General features: G+C 39.7%; 3 protein-coding genes and 1 long non-coding RNA gene across 5 annotated transcripts; 3 read left to right on the top strand and 1 right to left on the bottom strand.

Annotated features, from left to right (window-relative positions):
- Positions 1-659: 659 nt before the first annotated feature.
- LOC102209494 (uncharacterized) lies at positions 660-2,227 on the bottom strand. The gene is made up of 3 exons (XR_311384.1): positions 1,979-2,227; positions 977-1,056; positions 660-765 (listed from the first exon to the last, which is right to left on the bottom strand). It is a non-coding gene; the product is annotated as an uncharacterized LOC102209494 (long non-coding RNA).
- A 4,469-nt stretch (positions 2,228-6,696) lies between these two features.
- On the top strand, positions 6,697-10,587 carry prps1b (phosphoribosyl pyrophosphate synthetase 1B). 2 transcript variants are annotated; one of them, XM_005719739.1, is made up of 7 exons: positions 6,697-7,054; positions 7,482-7,665; positions 8,203-8,301; positions 8,525-8,649; positions 8,831-9,004; positions 9,192-9,351; positions 9,500-10,587. In XM_005719739.1, exons 1-7 carry the CDS (start codon positions 6,933-6,935, stop codon positions 9,590-9,592), a joined length of 957 nt encoding a protein of 318 aa, XP_005719796.1. In that variant the 5' UTR covers positions 6,697-6,932; the 3' UTR covers positions 9,593-10,587. The 2 variants fall into 2 exon arrangements, with proteins under 2 accessions (XP_005719796.1, XP_005719794.1); XM_005719737.2 differs by having other exon boundaries at positions 7,482-7,671.
- A 2,014-nt stretch (positions 10,588-12,601) lies between these two features.
- Positions 12,602-13,775, top strand: LOC102193019 (solute carrier family 25 member 53). The gene is made up of 2 exons (XM_005719945.1): positions 12,602-12,753; positions 12,887-13,775. The coding sequence occupies exon 2, from the start codon at positions 12,894-12,896 to the stop codon at positions 13,773-13,775; it is 882 nt and encodes a 293-aa protein (XP_005720002.1). The 5' UTR covers positions 12,602-12,753; positions 12,887-12,893.
- Positions 13,776-16,262: 2,487 nt separating this feature from the next.
- Positions 16,263-19,040, top strand: tmsb1 (thymosin beta 1). The gene is made up of 3 exons (XM_013913806.1): positions 16,263-16,390; positions 17,286-17,400; positions 18,571-19,040. Exons 2-3 carry the CDS (start codon positions 17,298-17,300, stop codon positions 18,609-18,611), a joined length of 144 nt encoding a protein of 47 aa, XP_013769260.1. The 5' UTR covers positions 16,263-16,390; positions 17,286-17,297; the 3' UTR covers positions 18,612-19,040.
- Positions 19,041-20,662: the final 1,622 nt, after the last annotated feature.

Below are 20,662 nucleotides of genomic sequence, written 5' to 3'. Positions count from 1 at the left end.
TTATTTGTTTGATTAATATTATCGAATTTTATTTTCAATCTGCATTTTTCTGCGTGAGCTGAATAATTAGATTTAAAAATATCCGTGTTATGTATTTATGAAAATTTAGCCGATCCAATCATTCTTTTCTCTCCTGTCTTTTTTTTATTATTTTTTTATATAGATACATGTCATGTGATAGACAGTGATATTTCTGGTCTGCTGGACTGAAACTGAGTCTCTTCCCTTTATTTATCCATTGCCATGGTGAAACCTGTTAATCTGAGGGTAAACTTGAATTAACTCTGATCAGCTTTTCTGGAATTAAAGACTCAGAGTTACCCATGCCAGACTTAATCAACTTGGAGATTAAATTAGACTGAAACTAAGAGTTTGATGAGCCTCCTTTCTGAAACAACAATGACTTCACACACCAGTCAAGCCCGACATAAAAACACAGTTTTGTACTCACATTAGAACTGTTCACAGCAGATAAAGCGCATGACTACAGTCCCCTTTGTGTGAGGTTCTGATTTTCTCAAACGCTATTTACTTGGACGCTTAATGGACTGAGCCATTGTTAATTCCACCTGTGCAGACTTTCAATCAGTCAGCAAAAATATTACTACAGTACCGAAACTGGATTCAAAGTCACACAAAAATCTCACAAGGTTGCTTTTTTAACCAGCAAGAATCCGAATTAACATTTTTTTATTAATTTTTTTTACATATCCTGCCACATATTGTGTGATGATATTCTCTCATAAAGGATTGGTCCAGGGTAACCTAAAGTAAATAAGGTAGTAGACAAAATTAAGCAGTGAAGCCTTTGCTTGGCATTTAAAGTTTGACCATCGATTATCAAGACACTTTTGAACATTCCTAAGAAAAGAATTACTTCTGCGATCACTCTCACTGTCAAATTATTTTACTATTAATATGCTTATTCCTCTATGACAACACATCTTTGAAAATGAATATAGTGGAAAATTAATACCTTTTCCTGTTTGTATTTTTCTTCAGGTCAGCAGTTTTGTCAAACAGAAAGAAGGAACAGCCAGTCATGTGCTAAGACCTCTGCCAGCAGAACAAAAAGTTATTAGTTTTGATGACAGTGCAAAATTGTGCAATTTTGTTCCACATCCAGCTTGAGGATTAACAAACCATGTATTAGTCACAGACTACTCTGCAATACAATACAATCGATATCTTTTGACTATCTTCCACATGGAATGAGGAACATAGAAGAAATAGCCATTTTCACAGCCTGGAAGCATAATTAAAAATTCAACATCCATTAAGTCTTATCTACTCCTTTTTACATACTACGTTTTGATGCTGTTTAGTTTACAATAATGGCCTGTATTTATATAGCGCTTTTTTAATAGTCCCTAAGGACCCCAAAGCGCTTTACATATGCAGTCATCCACCCATTCACACACACATTCACACACTGGTGATGGCAAGCTACAATAAGGAGTGTGGATAAGAGTATCCATGACATCCATTTATAATAGCAATCCCTAAATGGATCCCAGTTGTTCTACTGTATGCTAACCTTATGGCACAGTAGTCAGCATGCCCAATGCTAACAATTAACTTTTTTATTTTCCTCTTCAAAAACAGGATTTACTGGTCAGTGTTTTTCTGTCGCTGTTTGATTTGTGCTACATGTAGCTGCCGTTGGTTAGCAACATGGCTAATGCTAACAGCATACACACGATTAGCTTAGAGTGAGGATTGTAGAACCGTTCATTTACAAAAAGCAAAAATACGCAATGAAAACACCTCACTACACATCAGGGTTGGGACCAGATCATATCAGTTGGACAGAGGGGCATTCGGTGAATGATTAAAATCATAAACACACATAGTACACACATAGAGAAATGTAGCCACAGTTAGAAATGTGCACAAATGTCTATCTTGGATTGCAGAGACAAACAGGAGACAGCAGAAACATTCTCACTGGATGTAGAAAGTGGATCAGTGAACTCACCATTGAGCAGTTTACCGTGAGCACCGCATTTCCATTTGTTTTGCATTTTTCCAGTAGGACCATGCTTTAAAACTAGCTGCACAAGCTGATGAATGACCTCATTTTAGCTTCAAAGACACATGAAGTACTTCCCACTAAAGCACTAAACTACAGTGAACCAAATAATTAAACTAAGCTCACACTACATTACACTTTTTGGAGATATGGGTGTTTATGTTTTTCATTACAAAATTGTATAAATTAGTGTAACTTATAGTTCAAGTGTATAAGCAGAATTCAGCTGAGTGGGCATAATTACTATATTGAGTGGGCCTGAACCCCCAAAGCCCTAACACTAGTACACAGTTTGTAACAGAACTAAAAGTAATGATTCAGCAGAAAATGTTCCCCATCAGCGCTGCTGCACATGTTCAAGCTTGAGTTCACTTTATTTTATTTTCTGTTTAATCTCCAGTAACACAACATATTCTATGAATTAACATGTTTTTTAGCAGCTGTCCTGTTTGGACTACAGCTTTTAATGTGGTAAGGAAAAATCAGGACAAAACTTGGATTTAAACAATATATTAATACAAAGAAAATGATTTTTTTGTTTCATCGCAGCTAACTTAAAGGGTTTGAGCACTCTGTGACACGGTTGACTGTCAAAATCTATAGGTGGATGAAAAATATTAAAAATTACAGTGTAGTGTCGGCAAAACAGCTCCTTAAACTACATTTGGTCAGCCAAGTTATTTCTCAGAGATGCTAATCTGAAAATGCTGCAAAATGTGCATCTCTTCTAAATAAAAAAACAAACAGCTGCAGCTTAATAAAGCTTCACCACATCTAACCCTACCTAACTCTACCTATCATACTCTACCTAATCAAAGCTTATATTAACCCTTACCAAATATATATCTAATCCAGCCAGGATAGCAAGCACAATGAAATGCAATCAATTTTTATACATATTTGATGCTTACTTTACTATTTCCAGGGCTGAATGTAAAAGAGTGATTTGATGATTAAGGGTGAGACAACCAACAGTTTAGAGTCATGGCTTTTAAAAGTATATTCAAGTATGGATGGCTGGTTTGCCGGGTAACATTCCCAGACCCTCAGGACCATGTAAGGCTGGAATGGCCTCAAATACCTGGCCTGGTTACACAATGCTCCGTGTTCTTGTATAAGATCACAAGACTTTCATGTTACAGCAGATGAAAACAGTGTGAGAGTAATGCAAATTTAAGGAGGTTGTGGTATGCTTTGAACTAGATTGGAGAATTTCTATTGACACTTAGGAATCAGAGAGACACTCTAGCATTGTCCTTTAATAGGCTTTCTTCAAGTGGTGCCTTTCTATTCTGGGGGAAGGCACCACCAATTGGTGGATGTGAAACCTGGATAAAAAGGAACATAATGAAAGAAAGAAAAATGGTGGAAACTTGCTGAAGAATAAGAAATGTTAAATCAAACCTAGGCTTTATTATAGATCTGACACAAACTTAATTACTCCTTATTTGTGCTTATTGCCCACCGCAATCATTCACTTTAAAGTTGCCTTAAAATGAAACAATCCCTGACCAGTATGAACAGGAAGAATGATTATGAGCAAACCTGCTTCAGTTTTCCTATTAGTACCAGGCTATTATTCTTTTTTTAGTATTTGCTTTGTGGTTGGGTTTAGTTTAAGGCAGAAATGAAGCAATAAAATGTACGACTGGAGAGACAAATAGGTCTACAAAATGTCTTAACATCTAAGCAATAACACTGTCATTGCCTCCCTCTATTTACTCAACCTATATGTTCTATCAGTTGTGTGCATGTGCATAGGCACTGATCTCTTTTCCACGAGTTGGCATGGCCGAGGGAGAACTTCTAACCTCTAGTTATCAACAGTTTATCAACCCTTTATTCATTGTCAGATTGTTTTTCTCCTCCATGTGGTGGTACTGCTGACAGAGAGCATGGATAGCAGTAAAACTTTCTTGTTTACCAGTACATGCATGTTTGTTGTCTTCCTCCTTGCAGATACTGGAAGCCTAACTCTATGGAAATGTAGTAGAAATACTTGCTTGAGTCAATGTTTTGGAAATACTTTCATAAAGCTTATTCTTATTCTGTTTTTGCATATTACTGAACTCACTCACAGTTGTGTCCTGACTCCTGACATTGAGTTTCTTGGGTAAAACTGTAATGCAGTAACTCTGTCTAGGAGAGACACTCTAATAATAAAGTTAGTCTCTTCCATCATGGTCTAAAGGATTACTAAGTTTAGTCACATCAGAGTAGGTAATGTTGTTATATCTCACAAGGTTAAAGTTTTGTCATGATGTGAGATTGGCTGGATCCACAAAGCAGACTTCGTGAGTAAGTAGGGAAGGGACTGTGGTGGTGGAATGAGTATAGGAAGACAGGAGGTTTACAAGGTGAGAGAGAGTGACACTGTGAATATTGCAGGTTCTAAACTGAAGCAGATCAAATCTAACTTGAGGCTGCGAAGTGGCAGAATATGGAGGAAGTACTAGATCAGCAGGTGGGTTTCCTTGGAGAGCAGGTGGAGAGCGGGCAGGCAGGTTGAGTCTGGGTCACAGACATCCAGAGGTCCAGGTAGCAGTGAGAAAGAGACGCAAAACAGCTTGAGTTGTTACCAGATTGCGGGAAAGTTGATTCTCAAGCCAGCATGCTCCAAATGGGGCTCTCAAATGAGCAGCTAAGAAGGGCAGAAGAATAAAAGGATGAGATCAAACAAGACTGATAGTGCCCTAGAGTCACCAGTTGAATGGGAACAGTCTGTTAGAGAACTATGGCCTGTCCTTCTTACACTTGAAGCCTGATGAATCAACTACCAACAGGTGAGGAGGTGTTGACCCACGCCGCGAAAACATCTTAACCTGGTTCAGGAACAGCACCCTGCAGGAACAGACGAGCTCTACAGAGGGTTGTGCGATCAGCTGAGCTCCCTGACCTGCACTCAATCTACAGCAGGCGGTGCTGGACCAAGGCCAGGAAGATCGTGAAGGACCTCAGCCATCCCAACAACAGACTGTTCTCTCTGTTGAGGTCAGGAAAGTGATTCCGCTCCCTGAAGACCAACACAGAGAGACTGAGGAGGAGCTTCTTCCCGCAGGCGATACGGTCTCTCAATCACACCACCACACAGTACTGACCCACACATATGGTTCTTACACACACTGGACATTCTGGACATTGTTTTCACTCATCACTTTAAGCATATTTGCACTGCACAAGACACTTACAAATGTGGATTGCACAACACTGGACATATTCTTCATTTCCAGTTAATACTTGTACAGCTGCTGTTATTGTGTATATATATATTTATATTTCTTCATACATTCTTATATATTTCTATACTGTGTATTGTGTATTTTGTTGTACAGTTATTTTATTTTCAACTTTAATTTATATATTTTATCTTATTCTTTCCCAGTTAAATTTACCCTTCTTTCTAATTTGTGTTGTACAGTTATTTCATTTTTAACTTTAATTTTTATATTTTATTTTATTCCTTCCTAGTTAAATTTACCCTTTTTAATTTTCATATTTATTTCCTATCTTATTCATAGCCTTTTCTTTTTTTTCTTTAGGTCACGAGCAGTTGTCTAAGCATTTCACTGCATATCGTACCGTGTATGACTGTGTATGTGACAAATAAAATTTGAATTTGATTTGAATTTGAAACTCCGCTTTAAGGTGGGAACCTGAGACAAAACTAGCATGACAACTCCATGTTGTAAAATTGAAAGAAAAAGAGAAACACAAACAAAACCTCAAGAAAAAAACCCCTCAACAAAACTGCCCAGTTCTGCAGAATCAACAAGTTTGGCCAAGGTTGAGGGGCTCTCTACTTATTTTAAAAGCTGTGTCTAATATCCAGTGATGTTTGTTCCTTTATTAGACGTGCACTTTAAAATGTCAAAGTCAGGAGTCTGATTTAGGTGAGGAGTTTTGAGTTGTTGGTAATGTAGTAAAGGGGGTTGCAAATGTTACTGCATGTTTGCATGCACCCCCCACTTCCAAAAAAACCCTGTCAATAAAAATTCCCCCTGAGTAAATCCATGTGCCTTCTTCCTTGATTTGGTTAAACATAAGTTGTTTTTTTTTCCTGCCCTTAGGGAGGAAAATCGGAAACAAAACAAAAAAAAACAGATGCACATCTGCTACGTTACAAATTGTTAATTATTTGCTTCATCTTGGAGTTGCACAGTGTATTTGTAGATCTACAGAAACTATGAAGATGCTAAGTTTTTTTTATTGGCAGTGAGTAGGATGGACAAGATTAAAAATGAGAAAGCGACGGCGGAGGTTGAGCAGTTTGTAGACAAAGTTAGAGAGGTAAAAATGAGATGGTTTGGACACATGCAGAGGAGGTATAATGGATATGGACCTGCAAGGCAGGAGGAAAAGAGAAAGACCACAGAGGAGCTTCATAGATGTAATACAGAAGGACGTGCAGAGGCGGTGGATAGTAGGGATGGGGTGCAGATGGTCTGCTGTGGTAAAATCTAAAAAGAGGAGATTTACTAATGTCAATTTCAGGCATGTTTTTAATATCATACAATAAAATGTACAACTCGCAAAAAAAGTTGAAAAAAACAAACACATCTATTTATATAGTTGCGTGTGGACTAATTATTACATTTTTACCCGTCTAAACTTCCGAGCTTTCTAGACTCTGCTCGCTCACGTGACTGTGTCAAGGCCGGAAGACGTAATTACGGTGTCGACGTCAGCAAAAGCGTGCGCGCCACCTTCAGAGGAAGCTGCACGCGGGATGTGTGGGACATAATGGTGGATAGGTAGGGAACACACTTAAGCTCGCTAAGAGTAGCTCTTCAACTGTTGATCAATTCCCAGTTGTTGTCTTGGACTCTTCCATCGCTCTGACCCGACAACCGCTCGCTGCTGCAGCCCGCTTGGACTGGACGACGCCCTGGACCACAGAAAAATGCCGAATATCAAAATATTTAGCGGTAGCTCACACCCGGACCTGTCTCAGAAAATAGCGGACCGCCTCGGTCTCGAGCTGGGAAAGGTTGTAACAAAGAAATTTAGCAACCAGGAAACATGGTGAGTTGTTTTCTTTGTTTTGTAGCTACTTTAAAAAAGGCTTAGATTTTAGAGGTGTGTCTGGTAGGCAAATATCGTAGCCTAGCGACATGTATTAATGGGTAACGTGGTGTCACGGTGAAAGTGCCGCGCACTGTTGTCAGGAACTTGTAGTCCATGCGTTCCACAGAACTAATGCTAACCAGCTAATTCTCAGCACCAAAACCGCCTCAAAATAGGTTTAAAGTGCCATCATGTACCGTCTAGAGACTGTCATTTCCGGACTGCATGCTTCTTTTTTTACCCTCAGTTTAACGCTTGTGCAGATCAGATCACAAAGGCAAACACGAGCCACTGTTTACTCTCCCTCATCCATCTCCTACCTGCCATGATGTGTTAGCTCCTTATCCCTAATTGTTTGTTTTTGTCACCTTCTCTCCTCTGGCAGCGTGGAGATAGGGGAGAGCGTGCGTGGGGAGGATGTCTACATCGTACAGAGTGGCTGTGGAGAGATCAATGACAATTTGATGGAGCTGCTGATCATGATAAACGCCTGCAAGATTGCCTCCGCCTCCAGGGTCACTGCTGTCATCCCCTGCTTTCCGTACGCCCGGCAGGACAAGAAGGACAAGGTGGGGGTGAGGGATATCTGTCTACTTACTTCTGTCATGCCATTTGCCATCCAGCACCATGACAAGAAGCCTGCAGCCATGCCCATCAGCCAACAGGGCATATTTGCTTTTCTTTGTTTTTGTTCCCTCCTCTGTATTGTTTGCTAAGTTAACTTGAATTGCACTTCCATACCTCCCCATGCAGCTGTTTGGCATTTTAATCATACAGCACAAATCAAATGTTTTTACATGTTAATCTACTAAATAAAAAATGTTAATATAATATTGCAATGTGAGTTTGCTCTGTAGCAGGGCCAAAGCCATCATTCTCAACTGTTTTGGCTATTCTAATGAATGCCTTTTGTAGCTAAATCAACCCATCTACCTCTTATATTGTCAGTACTAATGTATAGTGTCACTATGACAGGGTAACCTGCAGCATTTGGCTGCTATAATTTTACTGAACTGCTAAGCTCTCTTAAGTGTTATTTTTAGAACTGAGCACTGCTTGCCAGTTTGCTTATTCCATGTGACTAACAAGAGCTATTTTCATTACAGAGCCGTGCCCCTATCTCTGCCAAGCTGGTGGCCAACATGTTGTCAGTATCAGGCGCTGACCATATAATCACAATGGACTTGCATGCTTCACAGATCCAGGTGAGCAACACAACAGTACATGCAAACAGACTTGTTTCTCATACACCGCCCTCCAATTGGTCAGCCCTGCAAAATCACCATTTTGGTTTGCATTTTAAACTCCCATGTGGCTGACATGTGAAAATTTGCATTGTGAATCTTGTTGTTTACTTGGATACTATAAAAGAAAATGAAAGCCCATATGTTTAACCAGTGTGTGTGTGTGTATATCTCTTATTTGCAGGGATTCTTTGATATACCCGTTGATAACTTGTATGCAGAGCCAGCTGTTCTGAAATGGATTAAAGAGAACATCCCAGAGTGGAAAAACTGCATCATTGTCTCACCTGATGCAGGAGGAGCCAAGAGGTATGCTCCCACAGGAGTTCTAGCTTTAACCATAGCTTAACCTTTCCATATCTTCTCTAGAGTTTAATTTAGATTAACATTCTGTTGGCTTTACCTATCTCAACAGGAGTTTAATTTGATATGTAAAAGTAGTTTAAACACAGAGCTTTAACTGGTGCAATGCTTGCTTTTTCTTTTGCAGGGTCACATCAATAGCAGACAGGTTGAACGTGGACTTTGCTCTTATTCACAAGGAAAGGAAAAAGGCGAACGAGGTGGACCGCATGGTTCTCGTCGGAGACGTGACCGATCGGGTCGCCATTCTTGTGGATGATATGGCCGACACATGTGGCACAGTCTGCCATGCTGCTGACAAGTAAAGCACTTTCTTAATCTTTTAAATTAAGTAAATTTTGAGCTTTGCTCCAGAGCAAGACGCAGAGCTATTTGGGCTACTGTGGAAACTAAGTGATCATTACTGAATCCCATTTAGACATGTGTTTTGCAGACTGTGTCCAGTGATATGGAGGCTTGTAATGCATCTTGCTCTTTCTCTCTTTTAGACTCATTTCTGCTGGAGCAACTAAGGTGTATGCCATCTTAACTCATGGCATCTTTTCTGGCCCAGCGATCTCCCGCATCAACAATGCTTGTTTTGAAGCTGTGGTTGTCACCAATACGATCCCTCAAGAGGAGAAGATGAAGCATTGTTCCAAAATACAGGTCAGGAAATTGAAAACCGTTTCCAGAACAGAAATTGACATAAGAGCTGAAAAACGTCAGGTTGCTGTGTGCATTTTTGGAAAGCTGGTGTTTGAAGCTGCACAGTGTCTTACAGTTTGTGTGACATCTTGTTCTTTCTTGCCTTCAGGTTATTGACATCTCCATGATCCTTGCTGAGGCCATTCGCAGAACTCACAACGGCGAGTCCGTGTCGTACCTGTTTAGCCACGTTCCCTTGTAACAAAAGCTGTCTACCATCAACCTTGTGCTGTTAACACCAAATAAGAGAAGAGGGATTTTCCCCAACTCAAACACAACCATTAACAAAGATGTTCAGCTAATTGTTTGGAGGGAAAAGAAATGTCATGTCTGTTACTAACGCTGGCCCCACCTCACTTTAAGTCCTTTCCCTTTCAACGGTGTACCGTCACGCCTCGGGCGCCAAAGCAATCACAAGCTACCAATTCAGGCTGGCATATTTATTTTATATGGATAAATGGTGTTTTATCCACTGTGAACTTTGTTCTTCATTCATAACTTTTCGATCCAGAGTTTCTCCTGACCATCTCACCTCTGCAGGAGTAATTTCAGTCTGTTGTCAAAGAGCTAATATGAATAACCCTGGACGGCTCCAGTGGTCAGGAGAAGCTTCTGCTACATGAAGCTGTTACAGTGCTTTTTGTTACATTGAACGAGAGTAGTTTTTTTTTGTTCCTTGTTTTATCCACTGCTGTTTAAAAGATTATAATTACTGAAGTGAATGTGTTTTGAGAGAGTTTACAGTGCCACTGAAGCTCCACTCAACCAAGTGTGCCTCAACAGTCTGAAATGAAAAGATTTTTCTTGCTTTATTTTATTTCCCTCCCTCCCATGTTTCTGTTTGGATTCCCATTGGACAAAGCACTTCGGTTTGTCTTAGCAGGCTGAAAACAATCATTTTGGATATTTCTTTCGGCTCTTGAGGTGCCCTCATTGAGTGGGGTTTGCCCAGTGTCCTCGAGGGTCTGTGAGGAGCCTTCCATAGTTGGGTTGTTTGGTTTTTAGCTTGGGGTCTCTGCAGGCTGGAGCTTCCTTCAGAAATGTTCACCTGCCTTTTATTTCTTTGTCTGGAGGAAGGAGTTCTTAGTTATGTGCATAATCCAAATCTTTGTGTTTTTATTTTTTTCAGTAGACTGAATGTGCCAGTTATTTGATGAATGCATTCTTAATACAATTAAATATGCATCAGATCTTAAACATGGCTCTTCTATGTCTTTTTTCTGCTTAGACACATGAAAGTTGAACCCAGTTGAGGTTGTCCGCAGTCATCTTAGACCACATAAAAGTATATAGTCCATTTGAGTTACATTCTCAGTACTAGGAAAAAATGTCTTTTATTAAAATGCTGTTTAGATGGAGCTCTCAAAAACCAGGAGTGAAGGCTGCTTGAAATTTCACCTACAAATTAACCCAAGCTGCTACATGGGATCAATGAGATGTCACAGAAGGTTGTACTAGACAGTTGGCGGATTAAACACTGTAATGTGCAATCCCACGGTAAGACATTCACAAATCACTCCACAAGCTCAACTAAAAAAAGTTCAGCACCGCAGTGCATGTGTGGGGGGGAAAGGGCTGCAAATGTTAAATTTAAATAAAATCTTATATTTAATGTTTTGGGGTTTGTTTGTTTTTTGCAAAATGGAAAAATATTAATCAACGTACCCTATGAAAAATGTGTTGCATCTGTTTTGTATATGGCCTGTAAACAACCAAGGCTGACACATTTACATTCCAGGTGTCTTAAAAAAAAATTCAGGTTCAAAATGCAAGATGGCTGAAAGGGATATATATTTGTTATTCTGGAAAGTAAAAATCACAACCTGTTCATTAAAATGTGTTCAGCATTTGCACATTGATTATTCATCTGATCAATCATGACACGTACTGTTCTCCCCTGTATAAGCCATCGATGTAGGGTAAAAGTATCAGTATTGGTATGTTGTAAATGCCAATACTGATCCTGCATTTACTTGGTATCAGATCAAAACCCAAATCTGCAGTATGGCATAGCACTAATGCACAATACTTTAATTAGACTGGATGTAGCTCATAGCTAATTTCCACAATGTCCTTTTTCCTGTAACCTGGCTTATTTTATTCTTTTTAGTAACCAAGGATACTTTGTATTATTTTATATTACTCCTGCATTTTACCGTAATATTTTGTGATGCCATTTTTTAATGTAATCCAAATATAGAGGGCTGTCTGTTTGTTTGCCCACCAGATATTCTTGCAATCTGTAGAGTCTGCTGATAAATTTATATTTTGAAAGGGAAGATGAGGTTCTTTATACATCCGTTATCAGTTATTGGATTAGTAACTTAAATATTTTCTTAAAATTGCTGAAATATTTTAGCTTTGCATTGATAAAACTCCGTGGAACATCAGCCTGCCGGAAACAATTTCTTCATGGGACGCACCCTTCTCCCGAAGCTCGGTGTGGGGGGGAAAAGGCGGTCTTGACTGACAGATGATACAACCAATCCATTGTGTCGTGACGTAGCTCGTCTTGTCCAATGATTATTCTAAAGGGGGCGGGGTCAGTCATAGACACCAGCAGATCAACGCTCAGTGCGCCTTGCTCTCTAATCCCATTGCAGACCCAGGTTAGGGGAGAAACAAGTAATGGAAATGGTTCAAAGGAAAATAGAGGAAGATGGTGACATTCACTGCAGAGGTAATAAATGCAAAATCAGATGTGAAGTCCAAGATGGAGAGGATTCAGATTATTGTTAAGGCAGCATGCCATAGTTTAGATAAGAAGAATATCAGGTGGGTGGATGTAAGGGGGGACTAAGTAGTCACGGAAGTCAAGAGGGATAATATGGTGGTTAATTTTTTATAACCACATTAATCCTAAAGTGGAATACAAGGAGTCTTTTGTCAAATGGTCAAGATTTTTAAAAAGTTTATATACAATCATACAGAAAAATCTGACATTTGTATTCAGGAAACATGGTTGAAGCCTTTTTGGGGGTTTTAGAGTGTATGAGTATATTGCGGTTAGATATGATATGAAAGAAGATGAATTAAAGATATTTCATTTTTTGTTTAATGCTGGACTCATCAAGAGGATCTAAGGATATAGAAGTGATGTGGGAGTAAAACCCAGAAGATGGCAGTAGTGCAACATCGTTGGATGCAGGCTGCCTTAAAAATGGAGGAAGAAGAAGAAGAAGGAATTCTATTGTGGACCACTTATCGGAGGAGCATCTGTGGTAACTACGGGCACAAGCAGAAATACCCTCTCCTCATGCAGCACTGGAAAATACAATAACGACACACCTATTCTGCCTCCACATTCCTACAATGATCTGTGGAAAATAACGAATTGTTTTTCTGGTGTAGACAGCTGACAGAGTAAGTAAATGATTATGATCACACACTGTAAATTGAGTTTTTTTAACCTAAGTGTTGTAAATGGCTTTTTTCATTCATTTTTCTCTTATAACTGACTGTGCATGCCTGACTGGATCTGCTTAATTTCTCTAAGGAGAATAATGGCCGGCGGTTCTGAGAGTAAACAAGAAGAAGAGGCACTTGGCAACCTAATTGTTCATTTCCAGAGCTACTTGCATGGAGGAACCTCCAGCTTGTTGTCCACCCTTCCCACCCTTATCGTCTTTCCTGTCTATAAGACTGTTTTTCGTCAACAAATCCACAACACCTCAGTTCACAAGGCAGTGGCACAGCTCTATAGAGAGGGCCCTGTGAAGCTCTATAGGGGTGTGGCTCCACCGTTAGTGATGAGGACGCTGAACGGCACATTGCTCTTTGGCCTCCAGGATACCCTCCTCCGACAGCTCCCTCTGCAATCCCAGAATGTCATCTCTGCCAAGGCCCTTCCTGCTCTGGCGGGGTTTGGGGCAGGTGTTGTAGAAGCCGTGGTTTTTACGCCCTTTGAGCGTGTTCAGAATGTGCTGCAGAACAGCCAGAATGACAGTCGTCTACCCTCGTTCAAGAGCATCCTTCTAAGGCTAAAGGCAGAGGGGATTGCTTTAGGCTACTACAGAGCCTTCCTGCCCATTGCAGCCCGCAATGCCTTCGGCAGCTCCCTCTACTTTGGACTGAAGGGGCCTGTGTGTGTTGCTGTGGCGGAGCAGGGGGTCTCACCAATGGCCTCCTCTTTCATCTCAGGAACAGTGATATCAGTGGCAGTCAGCTTGACTCTGTATCCACTCTCTGTGCTTGTGGCAAACATGCAGTCACAAGTAGGTGGGGACGTTAAAGGGGTCATAGCATGCTGGGCTCTGCTCTGGAAATCTCGTAATAGGAGTTTGGCGTTACTGTATCGAGGAGGTTCCATGGTTATCCTGAGGTCGTGCATCACTTGGGGACTCACCACTGCCATTTATGACAGGCAGGAGAAACGATCAGGCTGAAGATACGTGCTCCAGACATTTTTATCCACAAAAGTGTATTCAATTTTGATATTGTTCACAGGAGACATTTTGACTTATAACTGCAAGAAAAAAAACGTATTGATAAGCCTTTATAGTGTGGGAGTGAACTACCACAAGCAATTCCAGTACTCTGAAACCATAACTTTAACAATTATTCAATATATTACTTCCACCTGCGCTTCTCTGATGTTTACTGCAGCGAGAGAAGAAAATGCAGTCATACTAACAAGCTAATTTTCTGTGTCAAAATGTGCTATCAAGCTGACAGCACCACTGCTAAGACTTCTGGTCTCAGAGATGGGTTTGAATAGTTCTCCTTTGATGAAGTTGTCAGTCACATATGCTTTGAATTTTTATTGTTTTGTAAGGAAAGAAATTTTGCTTAGGACTCAAAAAACAAGAAATGCTGTAAGCCAGCCAGGCTTAAAGAATGGATGCCATAATATAGTCAGAAACACAGATTAGTTTTCTACTACCTGAGAATTAGGATTATCTCAATACTCATCACGTTGGTTGCTTTGTGCACTGCCGGTAATGTCATCACACAGCCACAATGTAGTTCTGCAGGGGCAGTCCAAGATTTTTTGGGGCCTAAAGCAGAATTTGATTTGGGGCCCATCAACCACCCACTTCAGCGCAGCCACAATTATCCATGAATTGTCCATGTTTGATCATTTGTCATGTCATACATGATCATGCCTTTCTAGTGTAGTGGAAAGAAATAAACCAAGTTAACTTTTGTAAATTCAAGACATCTGACTGTTCATACTGTTTTTAATGGCAGAAAAGTATATTAATTCATAAACATACCTTTATCCCAATGCTTCCCCCTCATTTTTTTTCTTTTTAGCAAAATAAGTCTTTTTTTTCTTTCTTTCTTTCTTTCTTTTTTTTTTTTTTTACATATTTGCTGCGGTCTACTTTAAAACACTTATAGTGGACATGAACGTGGCCGCAGCTATGACAGTGAAAGTGATCAAACCAGTAGCATTAACCTGTCATTTTATTAAAATATGTATCAAAAATATTTAGCTTTCTCTTTCATGAATACAACTTATATATCACAAGGGAGCCCACAACCAGCCCACAACCAGCTGCTTAGTCTGCTTATAGCTGACACATTAACTTATGCTTGTCCTACTTAAAAAAGGTCACTCCCTCTTTCTATGCTTCTATGAGGTCATTTACAACAAGCGAGTTGTTAATATCAGCCAGGTACAGCTTGACCACGCACACCCATTGACGAGAGTGCAAACTGCAAGTCGTAAGGTACTATTATTATGTGTTATGAAACAGGTTTTCTGTGCACAGAGGGAGTTATGTTGCAGTTTAGTGTAAAACACTGGCATTATACTGAATTATATTCAGTCTTACACTTTTTAATGTAATCTGTTATTTCCTCAGGACTGTCAGTCTTTCTGTAGCCAATGATTGAAGGTAATAATCATTGTTGTTTTACTTTTTTAAAAGTTAATTTGAATGTCTTTTGTTTGTGTGAAATGTCATTTTTATTCTGGGCATTTTATGTGCTAAAGAGGACAACCTACTGTGACGCATTAACTCACCTGTTGTTTTATTATTATTATTTTTAAATGATCCTTTTATACTGATCCTTAGCATAAGACCCCATAAATCTATGTGCTGTTTACATCTGTGGATTGCCGTCTTTTTGCAAGATAAACAATTTCCTTCTGGAAAAAAAAACAAAAAACCAAGGTGACCATGAATCATCATATACATATTATGAATTAAAGACTGTAAGAAAATAAAGCTAAGTTTCGGTCATACTGCACTGTTTCCTGACAGCAAGAAGGTTTTGGGGCAGGGCTAAGTGGGGCCTTCCTTTGAGGAATTTTCCTGCTCTTGCTTGTGGAAATGTCCAAACACATCCCGACTGGATGAATCAGGAAAATAATTCTTTGCTGCCTCTTGTTTAGCTAGGTTCCCCCCACACACACACACACCCACCCCAAGAGCATGCGGCTGCTTCACCTGAAGGTATATAATTTGCTTACAGCGTAGAACAGTAAAAGAACATGTATTTGACTGTCAAAACAGCATATTTTCCCCTATTTACTGCCAAACAAAATAACAGTTACTGGAAAATATAGGTGTTTTCCCACCAAGTGCATTAACAAATTACAGTCATTCGACTTTAACTGGTTTCTTTCCCTTTCTTGTTATGATTATTTTTAAGTTGGCTTGTCATAACCCTGTAGCCCACTAGATGGTACTGTGCTAAAAGAGAAAAACGTGAAATCCATCACATCACCTACAATAGGTGTCCGTTTTAATTCATCCAAACGTGCGGATACGTGAAGGAATTCATCATGCGATTGCAACACTGCATAGGAAGAACTTTGACCCAACATATCATTTTTAAGGAGGTTTGAGAGGGCGGTGAGACATCAAGAGTGTCCAATTAAAATTCGCCTTCTGAGCTTTGAGAGCCAATGAGAGCCAGAGGACCGGTGTCCATGTTGGCGTGCACAAGGGCGTGTTGTCTCTATTTAAACCGTTGGCTTTGCACGGATTACACACACATACACACCGTTACCTGTTAAAGATTGTCTTGCAACGCGGTCCTGCACCAGGTAAAACTCTTTAAATTGTTTTGTTTTTCCAGCTGTCTTAGCCTGCTGATAAATAATTTTTTTCTTAATTGCTAAGAATAAAATGCGAACGAATTGTTTATTTTAAGTGATTATTTATGTGCTGTGTATTAAAATATGAAATACGTTATGCAACGTTTTTGGTATGTAGCTCTTTTAGTACACTCACTGGTGTGTTAGTCACTTCAGTTATGGCGCAGGGTGTGTACAGATACCTGACAGTGCCTCATTTCTCTGCCCGCAGATTAGGGCTGTCTATAAGTCTTTATCAGGCTACCTAAGGTTAATTTTCCTGGACAGCCTGGTCTTTAAGGGGACTTTTCCCTAGGGTGGTGTTAAAAATAAAAATGCACCCATTATTCTGTGCGGTCTATTGGTGTGGACAGCAAAGAAGACAGACGCTCCCCTAATGGGATAGGTCACTGAATTTCCTAATACTGCAGTATTTGTGCCCCGACTTCAGTCCTCCTGGAAATATTAAGTTCCTATGCACATGCGCTTCTAATCTTATTTGCTTAGTTGGCACAGGTGTAAAATTCTCCATATCTCTTTAATAACTGTACATAAATGCAAATCAGTGCACAGACGCACCATTTTTCTCTGTTAACAAGAGCCATTTGTGGATTTGAATGCCACCCAGTTAAACACTACATCACGTTAGTTCACCTTGGTGAGATAGAGGTACAGATACTTGTTGTTTCAGGTGACTGCATGGTTCACAACCTCTTTTTTTTCTTTTTTTTTTTTCTCTCATGTCAGGTGGAACTTGGTTTGTGTACATGTATGGGCATGCACTGCAGACAAGATCTTAGCATGTCAGTGAGATCTTGAAAGCACACAAATTCTTCTCTTAAATCTCCCCTTTTCTGTTTTATAGAACTCCTCCAAAATGAGCGACAGCAACCCAGTCAACCAGGAAGTGGAGCAGTTCAACAAGCAAAAGCTAAAGAAGACTAACACGCAAGAAAAGAACCACCTTCCAACAAAGGAGGGTAGGTCTTTAAGACAAAAGAAGTGTGCTCCAAACAAGCCTCTCATTTACTTCTTTCACCTTTCCCCTTTACTCTGGCTCACTGGTTGGCTCAACTCCTCCCTGCTTTTTTTTTTTTTTTTTTAAATAAAGGTAACTGCAAATATTGCAAAACAAGGACCACACCCAACTACCTGAGACCTTGTACTTAGCACCAACCTGTAAGGAAGAAACGCACGCATATTCCCACTCTTGAAACTCTAACCAGCCATCTACCACTAAGAGTGGAAGAATACAAATTTTAGAGCAAATAAACGGAAACCCCAATCATAAACTGCACAATGGTGTTTTTTATTTTTATTTTTTTTAAAAAAAGCAGTGTTCATCTCTGGCGTGACATGCAGCAGCAGAAAGAGGAGAATAAAAGTGTGTCAAAATGCCCATCCTTCCCCTCTGAGGCTGTGAAGCTCCCTGCTGTCTAACTCAATCTTTCTTAATCTGAACACAGCTGTGGCTACTATAAGAGAGAAGAGGCTCCGAAGCAGGTGGCACTGTCAGTGCATGCTGTCCTCTTTATGAGTTCTAAAGACTTTTTTAGATATGTGATATGCGGTGCTGCCATCCAGAGAACAACGTTTCTCATTGCTTCATTTGGACAAAAATTGGACTTTAGGCACAGACGATAATCTTCATCCAGAGAAGTGGTTTGCACTTCTGACTGTAAAGTAGAGCTACAGGGCCCCATTTTTAGCTCTGTCTTGTGGCAAATGAAAGTTTGGAGCAGCTCAGAGGTATGTGAGCACTCGTGTCATAATGTTGTGCTCATCTATCTGTTAATGTGACGCGATGCATTCACAGTTGAAAGTGGAAAATGTGGAAGTGATATGAAAATGTTATTCATTCATTTCTGTCACGCCTATTGCAACGAACGGAAAGTGGCTATGAAGATAATCTATTCAGATACCACGCCATCTATAGAAATGAGTGGATGACTCAAAGGGTGTTAACTGGACAGCAGCAGGATAACTGCCGTAATGCAGTACAGACAGAATGTCTCTTTGTGCATGAAGAATTGCAGTGAATTGATTGGTAAACAAACATTCCTTGAGTTGGGTTAATACGCTCTGTGCTTAATACAGCAAGTGGGTTATGGTTGGTAATATTTTAAATTTTTGTGTTTTCTTCCTCACAGAAATTGAAGCGGAGAAGAAAGCCATGCAGCAAGGAAACTGAAGAGAGTCATGAGTCTCCTTCAGTCGACGCCCCCCCCCCACCCGCTACCTGCTCGTCTTCCAAGCCCAACCATCCCCACCTCTGCCTCAGTTTTCTGTGCCACGCTGTCTTTGCTTTGAAATTGTGTTTGGGTTGACGCTATGGGGAAAGATCTGTCTGTGATTAAATTAAGGCAATGGGTGCATTTTATTGTTTTGCAATGCAGTGTAGAAAAGGGTTGAACAGGGCATGATAAACATTATACAGGGTGTCGACTTGAGCAAAAAAGGGAGGGGGGGGGGGGAAATCATAATTTCAACATTGGAAATTCATCAATCATGTTATATTACTATACCATATGTATGCCTGTAAATGGTGCCATTCAGGATGTTTTATGAAAAAAGGACATAAAAGATGATATTGTTTTTAATAAAAAAAATGTTCAAAAAGTTTGAGTTACTTTGTTAAAAATGAAACTTATTTGAGCAACTTGGCATCTTCATTTAAAAAAAACAAACAAAAAAACCCCCCAAAACTTTATAGACTGATTTTCACATTCACCAGTTAAAGTATTTGAGGAAAGAAAATGCATATAATGGGCTCGTGTAAATAAAAACTTTGGAAAGAAACTGGAATTTAAAAGCATCAGAGAAAAGATACAAACAAGCATGAAACATTAGTTGAAAATTAAAAATTTATAATGCATAAAAGCAAACCTACATATCATTTAAATGGCTGTGTAAACAGATATCGACACCTGATGCTTAAAAGCTCACTCGGACACGAGTGCTCAGTTATTATCTACTCTTTCCTTTCTCGTCAGCACTTACAGTTACATGCAATGTTGCTGTTAATTTTTCAATATGCAATAAAGTCTGAGGTTCATTTTAGGATATTTTTTTTTTCAGCATGCATAATAAAGAAAATGAGGGTTTAAGGCAGTGAAAGACAGATAAATTTCACTGCCAATACCAAAATATTCTTGGACAACCTCTTGCTATTGGAGTGACTAGGACTAAGAAAATTAATTATTAACATTCATATTCAGCTTTCATATTCTTTGGGGTTGCAAACATTTCATTCCAGATACCTCATCTAGATATACAACAGGTTTAAGCCTGCAGGAAAAAAAGGGAGTGAACGAGCTGTAGGCGTGGGCACACTGCAGATTGCCAACAAGGATTTTTAGTTGACTTTAGAGTTTAGTTTACTTTCGATACTGGAATTTAGCATACATGTGCAGGGCAGCATTTACACTGTCTCTATGCATGTAAAGTCAGGATACTAAAATTAGATTATTTGCATTCTGCCTTTAAAATGTTTTGGAAAGCACAAATTTATCTCGCAGCTCATCGACTGGGCATGTTTTCCATCAGGCTCCTGTGTGTGTGGATTGCTTAAGATAGTGCAGTCTGTGTTTTTCCGCAGCAAGCCTGCTGGGACATGTTCATATAGTGGTGCACAAATGCTTGAGAGCAAAGACACACTTTACACTGTCTAACTTTGTTCAAAATGCTTTTACCATACTTGTTAAAGGTCGTGCAGAATTATCATAGGACTTGTATAAGCAGATAAGGAAAAGTCAGTCTAAGATATATAAATGTAAAAAATTCTCATCAGCAGATGAGATCCAGAACACAGGATTTCTGATATCTTTTAAAAGACATTTGATCATTCTGGTGCTATAAGAGTGTACTTTTTAACAGCTAAAAAGGCTCATACCAAAATCTGAATCTTTATGGTCCAAATATGTGCACACATACAAGAAATTGACCTCTGATTTTTCATTGCTCTGAATTTAACAGACTTCTATGTGTAATAGTGACGAAATGGCTCTTAGAGCCGGATCTTTGATGTGAACGACGCGAGCCGGCTCCTTATTGCGAGCCATGGGGTTTTTTTTTCCTTCTCTCACCCTCTCTCTCTCGCACTTTTTTTCCGGGAGGAGGGGCGGTAGTTACACTCGCAGTAGCACAGGAACAGAGCAGGAGGGAAAGACAGAGAAAGAGAGCCAGGGACAACAACGTCACATTAGAAAGGTATAGTAAGCATCCACAACTATTTTCAGTTGC

This window comes from Pundamilia nyererei, unplaced genomic scaffold, assembly GCF_000239375.1.
Source record: "Pundamilia nyererei isolate P.nyererei 1_Seehausen unplaced genomic scaffold, PunNye1.0 scaffold00001, whole genome shotgun sequence".
Lineage (NCBI taxonomy): Eukaryota > Metazoa > Chordata > Actinopteri > Cichliformes > Cichlidae > Pundamilia > Pundamilia nyererei.
This window is presented reverse-complemented; position numbering and strand designations above follow the sequence as displayed.